Raw genomic sequence first — 14,297 nt, forward strand, 5'->3', positions numbered from 1 at the left:
TAGTCATTATCTTTGTTAATTATTAATTTATAACTTGATCCACCCCCCTCCGTATCGGATTTGTACCACTCATTGTACCAAGAGTTGATAATCTTTACGTATTCTCATTGTCTCTTAGCAAGATTGTTAAACTAATGGTTTCTAGAACCACATATGGTATTTGGCTCCTGGCGGAAATATAAAATGATTTAATTTGTTAAAGAATTTGAGAACACCCAATCCAAAATTTTTATGCGATGGTTGGAGTGGTCTATGATATTAATTATAAATATGGACCTCTTTGAAGGACCTTACACAACGAGAAAATAAGATATCCTTTAATAGATTGTACTCTGGAAACAAAGGAAAAAAAAAAACCTGTTTTAATTTTATGTTAAAAACAATAATGTATCGAACCTTCTATAACCAAATCAAGATCTAGTGCAAAAACTATCTAAAATTGACACATTCCCAAGTTAATTTTTTTGATTCTTCTAGAACGATATGTCATATGTATTTCTATTGCTCCTTATAAGTCATAACTAATAACCACCGAGTGTTGATTAACCATTCAAAGTTTACTTCGTCCAAGTTGTTTCTTTGGTTCGTTCAACATATGTTAAGACCTCTAATTTAAACGTTCCAGACTGACATGTCATGTATAGTTGTTTTTGAAAATAATAGACCTAATATTCTTAAATAAATATGGTCATGGATTCAGACAAAAGCTATTTTAAGGGGATTAAAATATTTATACATTTTCTCCCCTTTTGTGTGTCTGTTATTCTCAACGAAACAAATGCCTGTTGGTAGTGTTCAATTCGACAAAACTATGAGGGTCGTTTGGTTGGTGGATGAGATAGATAAGAATTTTATGGGTTGAGATATTCTATGGTATTAGTTACAAAATGGTTCTCAAAACTAAGTCTAACATTCTTTATAACAGCCTTATTTGTTTCGATATTTTTTGGCTTTTATAGTGAATGACTGTTATATACCTATAACAACATTTGACGTATAAATATTTTTTGGCTGTCCTACATAAAAATTATCTAGAAATTAATTATTTTTCCTTTTTAATATTACATATAAAAAATAAGACAATTGTTCAAATTTAAAATCTCAAAAGATATGCATATTTCACTAGTTAAATATTGAAGAAAGCTAATACATTATTAATAAACTCATAAGTAAAAGTATAGAGATTTAAACTCTAATACAGATATTTTAAAGCTACCTAAAAAATATTTTTTTTCAAGATTGATGGAAGAACTTTGCAATTGTAGCTTGTTTTGTAGATTTCATTCTCTTGCTAACGATATAATGCTCGAATTGGAAAAGATTCGTGTCAAAATTTTTAGCAGAAAGGTATCCAATAGCTTTCCCTTGAGGGACAATAAGAGCTTAAGACTTAAATTTTCTATCTAAATATTTTTTGAAATTTGTCCAATAAAAAAGATATCATGTGCAAATCTTTAAATCTTATATCTTAGGCAAGATAGAAACTTTGTTTAATGGAAAAGGTTGGTGCATATTTTTAGAATTATTGTTAGTAGTCTTAAAGATACTATCTATTTGTTATCAATGAGTAATTTCACAAAAAGCGTTCTGCTATAAATATGGTTGTTGCTGTTACAAGTAAAAAATTGTTATGGATAGTTAAAATATAACTTAAAAAAATCGGTTCTGAGGTGTTAATGATGGTGTTAATCGAGCAGATAAAGAAGGTAAAGGTTCGATATTTTCGAGAATGGATAATCTATCATTGGGCCTCATACAAGAAGATGTATATCTTCTCCTTCAGCCCAGCTAAATAAGACACGTGAAAGCTTGGAGAAAATTTGATCAAATTATGTTGGGCTTAATCAGAACCGTCCAACTAAGGAATTAGATAGAGATAAAATATTGGATCCTATTCTGGATCCTTCTACTGTCACGTGAAATTGTTACCATAGCCCATTGTATAGGATTTCATAGTTAGTTATTTTGTTATTGTTTTGGCCAATACTAGTGAGACACTTGTATGAGATTTTTTCTTTATTATTTTAGTCTCTCAGCTAATAAATTGTTTAAATACGTACACAGTGAATGAAAAAAAGCAATCGAAAATTATTCAATTTTGTCTTCTTTAATTGAGTCTTCTTATATGGTATCATAACACCACTAAGCTCTCTCTTCTAAATTTTCTTTCCCTCAAATCCAAATGGTGACTACTGCTGAAACTGGGACTGGATCTGGGACCTCAACAGTCGTGGATCCTAACAATCCTTATTTCCTTCATGCCTCTGATTCTCCAGGCATGACTCTTGTTACTTCCTCCTTTGATGGCCAAGGTTATGGTGGGTGGAGGAGATTAATTCTCATTGCTCTCTCCATAAAAAATAAGCTTGGATTTATTGATGGCAGCTGTCCTTCTCAACTTCAGATGCAACAGACTTCAAGTTGTGGAATTGCTTTAATAACATGGTGTCCTCTTCGCTGCTGGATTTTTTATCCAAGGAGATTGCTGGAAGTGTCATCTACTCCAAGTCTGCAAGAGATTTGTGGACTAATCTTGATGATAGATTCGGACAATCAAATGGTGCCAAACTCTACCATCTGCAAAAAGAACTTAGTGATTTAGTCCAAGGATGAAATGATGTCACAGGTTACTTGAGTAAACTGAAAATGATATGGGATGAACTTGACACTCTCTATACTAAAGTAATTTGTTCTTGCTCATACACTTGTGGAGGAAAGGTGAAGATGGTAAAGTCTCTCCAAGATGAGAGGCTAGTCCAATGCCTCATGGTATTTAATGACATCTATAGTGCTGTTAGGAGTACTATTCTGATGATGTCTTTACTACCCAATGTCAATCATGCATACACTTTATTGATTCAGGATGAGAAACAAAGAGAAGCATATATCAATCCTAATTTCCCCGGGAATTCTCCTTCATTTCTAGTTGCACAACAACATTCTTCAACATAGAGGTTTCAACCTATTGATTTTAAAGGGAAAACGAATAATCTCGTGTGTTCTCATTGTAGGAAACCAGATCACTCAGTTGACAAGTGCTACAGAATCATAATCTTCCCTTCTGACTTCAAATTCACTAAAACAGGAAAGGTACAAGGTGGAGTAAGAAGTAATGCAGTCATCACTGTAGCTCCAACAACTGTACAAGCTCCTTATGCAAATCAAGGAGGGAGTTCACTCTCACAAGATCGATTCTCTCTACTGATTTAGTTGCTCCAGAATGTTCAGATCAGTGAACCAGGATCTTCACCTTTAGATGTGCAGGCTAATGTGGTTCAGTGTGCTGGTACCATTTTTCACAATCCTGTGGCATATCTGACTTATGCTAACTCTAACTCTTGGATCATAGATTTAAATGCTTCTGAACACGTGTCTTTTGACTCACAATTTCTTACCTCTCTTGCCCCTTTTCCCTCACTTTTGATTATTAATTTGTCCAATCCTTCAGGGTTAAGGTCACTCATGGCGGAACTGTCACTCTGTATCCTGATCTTGTCATACATAATGTGATCTTTGTTCCCTCATTCAGGATTAATCCCATATCAATACAGAAATTTTGTAAACAAATGATATGCATTCTCATGTTTTCTTTTACCTTTTGTCTTATGCAGGACCTTTCAGTGAAGACTCCTTTGGTTCTTGGTAAAGCAAGGAATATGATTTACCTGCAGAAGTCTTCTCCTAGTTAGCTTCAAAAAAAATTTCAGCACTACAGTAACTTCTAAGTCTAGCGTTTTACCTACCAATTGTACTTCAAGTTATAGTTCAATTTCTATTCTTGTAAGCAGCAAATCTGATGTTAAATTGTGGCATATTAGGTTGGGTCACATTCTTTTTTCTGCAATGAAGAATATCAGTGTCATTTCCTCAACTTCAAATTCAGATTGCACTTCTGAAATTTGCCCCTTAGCAAGGCAGTCCAGATTGCCTTCCCCCCTTAGCTCTATCAAGACTACTGCTATTTTTGAACTGATACACATTGATATCTGAGGCCCCTATAAGTCACCTACCTATAATGAATATAAGTACTTTCTTACCATAATTGATGATTATAGTAAGGGGACTTGGACCTATCTTTTGAGTGCCAAGAGCAATGCCTTCTCAATGTTAAAGTATTTTTTATCTATGGTAGAAAGGAAATTTAATTCTAAGGTCAAAGCCATCAGGTCTGACAATGCCTTAGAGTTGGGAGGGGGTTCTACAATCTCTGATTTCTTTGCTTCACAGGGAATTATCCACCAGACTTCTTGCACTGCTACCCCTCAACAAAATGACATTGTTGAGAGGAAGCATAGACATCTTTTGGAGACCTATAAGGTTTTATTACATCAATCCCAACTTCCTATCATTTACTAGGACAGTGCTTACTTTCTGCTATCTTTCTTCTCAATAGATTTTCATCTTCTATCATAAATGGAAAAACTCCCTATGAACTCATTTTGGCAGGCCTCATAACTATATTTTCCTTTGATGCTTTTGATGTCTTTGCTGTGCTTCTACTTTATCACATAATAGAGCTAAGTTTGAATCTAGAGATATGCCTTATGTTTCTCTAGATTATTCACTAGGGAAGAAAAGGTATAAGCTTTTGATACATGAAACTGAATACCCCTTTTCTTCTCTCCCTTCTTCAACCCCTATGTTCACTAAAGTTTCTTCTATTCCTATTATCCCTGATCCTTACATTCCTTCTACTCCTGATTCTACCTCTCCCGTTTCCTCCCCTTCTCTTATTTTCACACTTACTGTCTCCATTCCTACATCTCCATTTCCTATCCCTGCTCTCAGGAGATCACAGAGGGAACACAGTAGGCCTGCATATTTGAATGATTATGCTTGTAATTCTATTTGTCTAACTAACTTGACTGCAACCTGCTTTACTCATCCTATTAGCCCCCCTGTATTTCCCTTTGCAGCTCTCTCTATTTCTAATCAACAACTTCTAAATTCTATCTGCACTATCATTGAACCACTCAATTTTTCTCAAGCTGCTATGCACCCTGGATGGAAGAAAGCCATGGCTTCTGAGCTTGAAGCTTTGGAGCAAAACCAAACTTGGGAGCTGGTTGAATTACCACCCGAAAAGAAGGCTTTACCTAACAAATGGGTGTACAAGTTGAATCACAAATCAGATGGAACTCTTGAAAGGTTAAAGGCATGTTTGGTCATTCAAGGGGATATTTAAAGAGAAGGCATAGATTTTAATAAATACTCACTAGTGGTCAAAATGACCAGTATTAGATGCATACTTCCTGTGGTAGTAAAGAAAGGATGGCCTATTTCACAACTAGACGTCAACTGTCACGACCCAAGTTCTCCCTTCATGAACCAGCATGACGTCATCTAGTCTCTATGACTAGGCAAGCCTAACATTTGCATAAAAGGAACGAAAACATAAAAAATTATCAACTAACCGTAAATTTAAACAAGGAAATGAGATGCCGCTTGGCATATGCCATAATCACTTTCGAAAAGTACATAAACTCTCCCAAAATCGGGAATGTCATAAGTCACAAGCTAATGAAGAAAACAGTACTCCCATTCTACACAGTCTAATAAAAGATGAAAAATTCAAGAAGTGTTTCACATGGGGAGGAATAGATAGGGACTTTGAGGTTTCCAGACGCGGTAGATATACCTTGAAGTCTCTACAGCTGGCTCGCCTCACTAGTAATGCAGCTGATAAGTGGTACCTGGATCTGCATACAAAAAACATGAGCAGAAAAGGAAATGAGTACACCACAATGGTACCCAATAAGTGCCAAGCCTAACCTCGGTCTAGTAGTGACGAGATCAGGTCAGGGCCCTACTGGTATAAATATAATGAAATAAGACAGAAAGAAGAATTACAATAAAATAAATATAGAAATCTAACAGGAATAGAATTTAGTAAAAGCCAACAACTCAGAACACAATAATGGCAACAGGGGATCTCCCGGGATACCGTCCCGTACTCCCAAACGTAAATATGTAGGAGGATCTCCCGGAATACCGTTCCGTAGTTCCAAAGTAAATATGCAGTATAGGGGAATCTCCCGGAATACTGTTCCGTAGTTCCAAAGTAATATGTAGCTCAACCAATATAAATATATAGTCACAGAAAAAAATCTACAGTTTAGATTAAGTTCAAATCAAAGAAAATCAAGTAATTTCACTAAACATGCTGCAAATAGTTCAAATAGGGAGTTAAAATACATAGGCATGCTTTTTAATCTAAACAGGATAGTACATGTGCTAGTGTAATTCAAACAAGGGGAAAACAAGTTATAACTTAGTAAAAAAAATGAAGTTTTAAAACAAATAGCCCATATACGCACTAGTCACCTCACGTACATGACACTCATATATCAATCAGTATCAAATCCTGAGGGGAGTTCCCCCACACAAGGTTAGGCAAGCCACTTACCTCAAATCAAGCTCAAATCAATTTGTAATAATGCTATTTCCACGAATATCCGGCTCCAGATGGCCCAAATCTAGCCAAAACGAATTACATTACATAAATATAGCTGCAAGAAACTAATCTAGCTAATGAAATCAAATCTAAGCCAAGAAATTAGAAAAACGCCCAAAAATCCTCCATGGGCCCACGTCTCAAAATCGGGTAAAAATCATAAATTATAAACACCTATTTACTCACGAGTTCACTCATACCAAAATTATCCAAATTCGATGTCTAAATCCCACTCAAAACTCAAAAATTCGATTGGGGAACTTTCCCCCCATTTTCCCAACTTTCTCACTCAAAATCCTTGATTAATTAAAGAAAACAAAATTAGATTAATGAAATATAGCCAAACCGAGTAAATAAAGCTTACTCTGAAAATACTTCAAATTATCGCCTAAATTTGAGCTCCCAAAGTCAAATGGTGAAGAATGACATAAACCCTTGATTTAGCCCTTTTTTCTGCCAGCTAAACCGCACATGCGGTGACTTACACGCATCTGCAGTTTCATAGTCGCTTCTGCGGCTCCGCACCTGCGGCCCAAAGTGCGAAGGTGAGGTTACACTAGATATAGCAGCTTCAGCCTTTTTCCTATGTCCCAAACCAATCCGCTAAGCACCGAAAACTCATCCGAGGCCCCTGGGACCTCTACCAAATATACCAACAAATCCTAAAATAGCATACAAACTTAGTTGAGTCGTGAAATCGCTTCAAATAATGCTAAAAGCACAAATCACCCTCTAATCCAAACTTAATGAACTTGAAACTTTAAATTTCCACAACCGATACCGAAGCCTATCAAACCATGTTCGATTGATCTCAAATTTTGCACATAAGTCATATTCAACACTAGAGACCTACTCCAACCTCCAGAATCGGATTCCGACACTGATATCAAAAATTCCACTACCGACCCAATACTCCAAAGATTCGACTTTCACCATTTCAAGCCTAAATGAGCTACGGACCTCAAAAACACAATCCAGACACGCCCTTAAGCCCAAAATAAACCAACAGAGCTAACGGAATTGACAGAACTCTATTTCAGAGTCATCTTCATACAGTTCTAACTTCGGTCCAAATTCTATGTTTGGAGTCTCCATTTTAGGGACTAAGTGTCCCAAACACTTCCAAAAAAATAAAATGAACCTCCTGAAAAGTCACAATAGTAGAAATAGATACGGGAGAAGCAGTTAATAGGGGATCAGAGCTCTAACTCTCAAAACGACCGGCCAGGTCATTACGTCAATAATGCCTTTCTATATGGTGAGATACAAGAAGAAGTCTACATGAAGTTTCCTACCGGAATGCCTTCTACCAGTCCTAACCTTATTCACAAACTCAAAAAATTCTTATATGGTTTGTGGCAGGCCTCAAGATAGTGATACAATAAACTTGGTGCTGCTTTGAATTTTAAGGGTTATTATTTATCATTCAATGACTATTCCCTATTCTTTAAGAGGTCAGGTGATTCTATCTCTATTTTGGCTGTATATGTCGAGGACATCTTACTTACAGGGAATAATCCCTCAGAGATTGCTCAGTTAAAGGATTTTTTGAATGATGAATTTTTAGGTCAAAGATTTGGGGGACTTATATTACTTCCTAGGTTTAGAAGTTCTTCGTGAGCCGCAGGGTGTTATCATCAGTCAACACAAATTTACCCTTGACCTCCTTTCTAAGTTCAATTGTGACCATCTTGCACCAGTTTCTTCTCCTCTAGATCCTTCTTGCAAGCTTTCCGTTGACAATGGTGATTTACTGTCTGATCCTACTTGCTATAGCCGTTTGATTGGGAAGCTCAATTATGTGATACATACTGGGCCAGATCTTTTATTTGTTGTTCAACATTTATCCCAGTTTATGCAAACTCCTCATGTTCCCCATTTTTCAGTTGCACTTAGGGTCATTCGTTATCTACACACAGCTCCTATACAAGGTATTTTATGAGCAAAGATCCTTCCTTTTCCATTCTTGCTGTTTGTGATGCCGACTGGGCCTCGTGTGTTGATTCTAGAAGATCCATCAGTGGCTACTTCATAAGACTTGGAGGTTCCCTCATTTTATGGAAATCCAAAAAGCATGTTTCTATCTCCTTTGTCTTTAGTAGAGGCAAAGTATCGTTCAATGCGACGCCTTGTAGCTAAATTGACTTGGTTGAATCGTCTTCTTCAAGATCTATCTTCACTTCCGACTCTCCAAATTCCTGCTCACTCTGATACTCGGACGTCTTTACACATAGCTTGCAATTTCGTCTTTCACGAATACACCAAATGTGGGGAGCTCGATTTTCCCTTTGTGTGCCAACAATTTCTCTCTGGGTTGATTTCTTTGAATTTTATTCCATATTCTTCATAGCTCGTCGATATTTTCACCAAACCCTTGTCCGGGCCTTCTCATTTTTCCATTCTTGGCAAGCTGGGGGTATCCTCCCTCCCCTTCAACTTGTAGGAGAGTGTTAATGATGGTGCTAATCGAGCAGATGAAGAAGACAAAGGTTTGATATGTTCGAGAATGGATAATCTGTCATTTGGGTCTCAGACAAAAAGATGTATATCTTCTCCTTCAGCCCAACTAAATAAGACCCGTGGAAGCTTGGAGAATATTGGATCAAGTTATGTTGGACTTAATCAGAACCGTTCAACTGAGGAATTAGATAGAGATAAAATATTGGATCCTATTCTGGATCCTTCTATTGTCACGTGAGATTTTCACCACATCCCATTGTATAGGATTCCATAGTTAGTTATTTTATTATTCTTTTGGCCAATACTAGTTAGACGCTTGTATAGGATTCTTTCTTTATTATTTTAGTCTCTCAGCTAATAAATAGTATAAATACATACACAATGAATAAAAAAAAGCAGTCAAAAATTATTCAATTCCTCTTATTTAAATCAATCTTTCTACATGAGGAAAACCTGGCTTTTATAGTGAATGACTATTATATAGGGATGCTGTTATAGAGACTTTTGACTATATAACGGGAGATAAAATAATTCCACATTTTATCCTGGGATTATTATCCCTTATCCATTATCCCACCAACCAAATGATCTCCTAGTGAATTAGACTCCGTAGAATGTGATATTTTATTCAATATGTTTTTATTTAGTTTGTGTGTTTGCCGACTAATAACTTAATGCAATTAATAATTTCAGAATATCAAAAAGTACACTTATAATAGATCTTGATTATTATGATATAGAAAAGATATCAAATTTTATGCATTAAAAAACTCATCTCAGAAAAGCTTCTGCTAGACAAATTATTTCTTCTAAATGATATTTCAAATTTAAACTGTCAAACAGCCAAGTTTATTTGGTAGGTTGGAGAATTCCTAATAAGTGATTTCTACATTGAAATTATTTTTTTAGGTTTTGATTGTTAGATCTAAATTTCAATGATGAAAAATAACATTTCTCTTATTGCAAGTATCTAATCTTGAATAGTATTCCACAAGCAAATTAAGGCGCTAAAAAGGAAACAACTCATGATGTTTAAAAAAGGAAGACCCAAATCAGTCGAAGATCATGTCCAATAGAAGATCATCTAAGGAAGAAATTCATTAGGTCCAAGGAAGGAAAGCCCAAATTTGCAGAAGATCATCGTTCCCAAAGGAAAGATTGTGTCATACTTGAAGATCAACCTAGCTATTAAATCGTATCTATAAAGGAAAGCATTTACTCTCCCATATTCAAGAATTAGAAGATGGGAGCTCCGCACTTATTCTTGGAAAGAATCATCAATCAAGATTCATTCCATGGATAAATTCCTTTGGGTTTCTATTCTCTCAAGATCTGCATCAATTAAGAATCAATCAGATCTGCTCTCGAGTTGTACTTATAGTCGGTGGTCAAGAAGAACAAAATATACTTTGATCTGACCAAGTTCAATCTCTTTGTTCTACTTTTTATAAGTATATATTTCATCTGAATTATTGTGTAACAATCAGAGAGAAAAAAGAGAAATATTGGTGAGACATTGTATCAAAAGAATCGATAGTTACTTAGCATAAGATTCTTTTGGCAAGAACAAGAAATCTACCAACAAAGTTGTATTCAGAATACCATGGAGCTTTAAAAGAGAGAACAACCTTGCAACTCAAGGGGATTGGACTAGAATTTCCATTGCATCCGAACCAGTATAAAATATAATGTGTAGTTTAATTTTATGAATTTTCTATTCTGCATCCTTACCTATTTTACATCTCTATTTTCTAAGTCGATTAACTGGTAAACTAGTCGACTAGTTATCAAAATAAGAAAAGGACGATAACTCACCCCCTCTCCCTCCCCTCCGCACTCATCTACTTTCATTGATCACTTTGAATCATTGAGAACAACTTTTTCTCAAGGAAAAGATATTTCAATCAGCAGTTAAACATTTTTATTATATTAGTGTTTCAAATTAATGGTGGTTAACTAGGATATAATTGCACATTAAAGAAATAGAAAAGTAGAAATAATACAAAGATTTAGCGTGCATAAGCATAGTAGATCCATCATATATCATACCAATTTACTCAATGAGTTTTGGACCTTCTCACGAGTATAAACAATAGTATTTATCAAAATATGGTAGAGCTGAGGATCAAATTTCAAATCATGTGGGGGCTTGGAGAATTGCTTGATTGTCAAAATAAAAATTTACTAATTTGGTCTCACTCCCATTGTAATGACCCGACCGGTCGTCTTGAGCATTTGCACTTCGCTCACCAATTTTGGGGCATGACTAGCCCCATATGGTGTTATAACTTATGTTATTGTAGGTTTTAGTTTTCAAGTTAATCGGAATAGATATGGAAGAATGATTCTCAGCTTGAAGCTTTAAATTTGAAAGGTTTGACCCAGTCTTGACTTTTTAGTATTCGATCTCGAATTTGGATTATTATGATTTAGTTAGCTCCGTTGGGTCCGTTGAAGGTCCGTTGTAGATTTAGGCTTGAATTGGCGAAAATGAAAACTTGGCGTTTTCCGGTCGGCAGTTAAAATCTTGATATCGGGGTCAGATTGGAATTTCGGAAATTGGAGTAGATTTGTAGTGTCATATGTGCTGTGTGTGCAAAATATCAGATCATTTGGAGGTGATTTAATAGGTTTCGACGCCGTTTGTGGACTTTGAAATTTTATAAGTTCTTAGGCTTGAGTCCTAGGTTGATTTGGTGTTTTGATGTTGTTTTGAGTGTTTTGAAGGTTCAACTATGTTCATGTGTTGATATATGACTTGTTGGTATTATTGGTTGAGGTCCTGAGGGTCTCGAGATGATTTCAGATGGTTAACAGAGAGTTTGGATGAGGAATAAGGCAGATGAAGCTGCTGCTTCTGATATTTCCACACCAGCAGAGTCGGAACCATAGGTGCGATGATCGCAGATGCGGAAGATGAATCACGGATGCAGGATTTTGAAGACCTGAGGTAGGAGGCGCAGGTGCGGATAGTGAAGCGCACCTGCGAGACGGCAGGTGCGATGTTGTGATCGCAGAAGCGTTTTCTGAGGGCATAAGTGGGAACTGCACTTGTGATGGATTTTCCGCAGGTGTGGTGTCGCAGAAGCGACATTTTGATCGCAGAAGCAGTACCTCTAGGCAAAAAGTATAAATTGTGGACTTCGCGAATTTTGGTTTATGTTCCACCAATTTTAGTCGGCTTTGGAGCTTTTGAGATCGATTTTGAGGAGGAATTCAAGGGTTTATCAGTAAGGTAAGCGGCTTGAGCCCTAATACTCGTATATGTGATGATTTCCCGTTGTTTAATCATGGAATTTGGGGAAATATTGGGCAATTATGGCTTGAAATTGGAGAGCATAATTATAGGTCCGATTTTGATGAATTCGATATCTATGGACTCGTGAGAGGATAAGAATTCTAGTTTTATGTTTTTGTTGGATTCCGAGATGTGGGCCCGGGGGGGGGGGGGGGGTTTGAGAAAATTCGGGATTTTTGATCTAATTTGATAATTTTCGTATGGGTTTCCTTCCTTTAGCATATATTGATGATAATATATTGTTTTTGGACGGAGCATTTGGAGGCTGAATCGAAAGGCAAGGGCATCACGGGCTAGAGTTTGACCTGGTTTTGGGTAAGTAACACTTCCTAACTTGGTTCTAAGGGTTCGAAACCTCGAACTATGTGTTCTATGTTTACTATTGAGGTGACGTAAATGCTAAGCGACAGGCGTGTGGGTGTGCACCGTGAGAATTGTGACCTTGATAATTCCATGGCACCACTTAGTGGCTCTTTATTGCTGACATCTATGTTGTGATTATGTGACTAAGTTAATAAGTTGTAAATCATGCTAATTATCATATTAAGGCTTCACGCCAATACTGTTAAGACCCGAAAGGTCATTTCCTGCTGTCATATCATTAGCTTTATTGATATTCTCTACTTAGTATTGTTCATGCATATTATATCATGTCTCAATCTCGATTATTGTTATTTGGCGTATCATATCATTATTTTGGGCTAGTATCATGGCATTTGGAGCCCGTATGTATGAGACTAGAGAGTGATGACTGAGTAAGTCCGAGAGCCTGATATTGAGTGACAGTATGGGATCAAGTTGCACGTCGCAATGGGATATTGATTATGCCTTCGTTGGCTTGTTATAGTGCTTGGGCTGAAAGGAGCCCCTCCGGAGTCTACATGCCCCCAGTGAGCGAAGATGATATTATTGAGGGATGGATCTTCCCTGGACATGGATCTTGTCCGGAGTACTTATTATCTAGAGATGGATCTTCTCCATAGGCTGGAATAGCTGTCACACCTCCTTTTTCCTACCCCGGAAGGGATATAAGGGAGTTTTTTCCAATTAAAGTGACAATCGAAATGGAATTATTTATATTAACATTAGAGTCTCCACTTGGGATAATTTATGGTGTCCCAAGTCACCAGTTTAAAATCTCGAATCGAGGAAGTTTAATTTTATTTACGGTTTGCGAACGCAGAAATCTGGTTAAGGAATTCTCTTAACCGGGAGAAGGGGTTAGGCATTCCCGAGTTCCGTGGTTTCAGCAAGGTTGCTTTGATCATACTTGGCTTAATCAAATTGTCTAATTACTTACTTTTAGAACCTATGTACATTTGCCTTTTTAATTAAGAAGTTATCTTGAAAATAGGTCACGCGTACGTGTACCCATTTGTTTGGCGCATCAAAAATCATGTCACGCGAACTTATCCACAATTAATAACGCTTTATTATTATTAAGAATGTTTAGTCAAAGTTGCACGAGCGCATACTCCAATTTTGTTTTTATAATTATAATTATGTGACGCCAACGTGTACACAATCACGATTCTAAAAACAAAATCGGAGTATGCGCTCGCGCAACTTTGACTAAACATTCTTAATAATAATAAAGCGTTATTAATTGTGGATATGTTCGCGTGACATGATTTTTGATGCGGCAAACAAATGGGTACACGTACGCGTGACCTATTTTCAAGATAACTTCTAAATTAAAAAAGGCAAATGCACATAGGTTCTAAAAGTAAGTAATTAGACAATTTGATTAAGCCAAGTATGATCAAAGCGACCGTGCTGAAACCACGGAACTCGGGAATGCCTAACCCCTTCTCCCGGTTAACAGAATTCCTTACTCGGATTTCTGCGTTCGCAGACCATAAATAGAGTCAAACTTCCTCGATTCGGGATTTTAAACTGGCAACTTGGGACACCATAAATTATCCCAAGTGGCAACTCCGATTTTAATATAAATAATCTTGTTTCGATTGTCACTTAAATTGGAAAAAACTCCCTTATATCCCTTCCGGGGTAGGAAAAAGGAGGTGTGATATCTTTGGCGACTCTGCTAGGGAGTCATCGGATTAACTTTCCTGTCAGATTGAA

General features: G+C 36.6%; 1 protein-coding gene across 1 annotated transcript; it reads left to right on the forward strand.

Annotated features, from left to right (window-relative positions):
* Window positions 1-2,182: 2,182 nt before the first annotated feature.
* LOC142170301 (uncharacterized) lies at window positions 2,183-4,356 on the forward strand. The gene is made up of 7 exons (XM_075232181.1): window positions 2,183-2,507; window positions 2,627-2,816; window positions 3,012-3,141; window positions 3,229-3,371; window positions 3,449-3,506; window positions 3,612-3,684; window positions 4,133-4,356. Exons 1-7 carry the CDS (start codon window positions 2,183-2,185, stop codon window positions 4,354-4,356), a joined length of 1,143 nt encoding a protein of 380 aa, XP_075088282.1.
* The last annotated feature ends 9,941 nt before the right edge of the window (window positions 4,357-14,297 follow it).

Source organism: Nicotiana tabacum, chromosome 16 (assembly GCF_000715075.1).
Source record: "Nicotiana tabacum cultivar K326 chromosome 16, ASM71507v2, whole genome shotgun sequence".
Taxonomy (NCBI): Eukaryota; Viridiplantae; Streptophyta; class Magnoliopsida; order Solanales; family Solanaceae; genus Nicotiana; species Nicotiana tabacum.

Excerpts from the sequence above, each read along its gene's own strand:
- LOC142170301 (XM_075232181.1), top strand. The coding sequence starts at position 2,183 with ATGGTGACTACTGCTGAAACTGGGACTGGATCTGGGACCTCAACAGTC. Across the intron at positions 2,817-3,011 it reads AGGAGTACTATTCTGATGAT|GAAACCAGATCACTCAGTTG; the intron begins GTCTTTACTACC and ends TTCTCATTGTAG. Across the intron at positions 3,142-3,228 it reads TCACTGTAGCTCCAACAACT|ATCAGTGAACCAGGATCTTC; the intron begins GTACAAGCTCCT and ends CAGAATGTTCAG.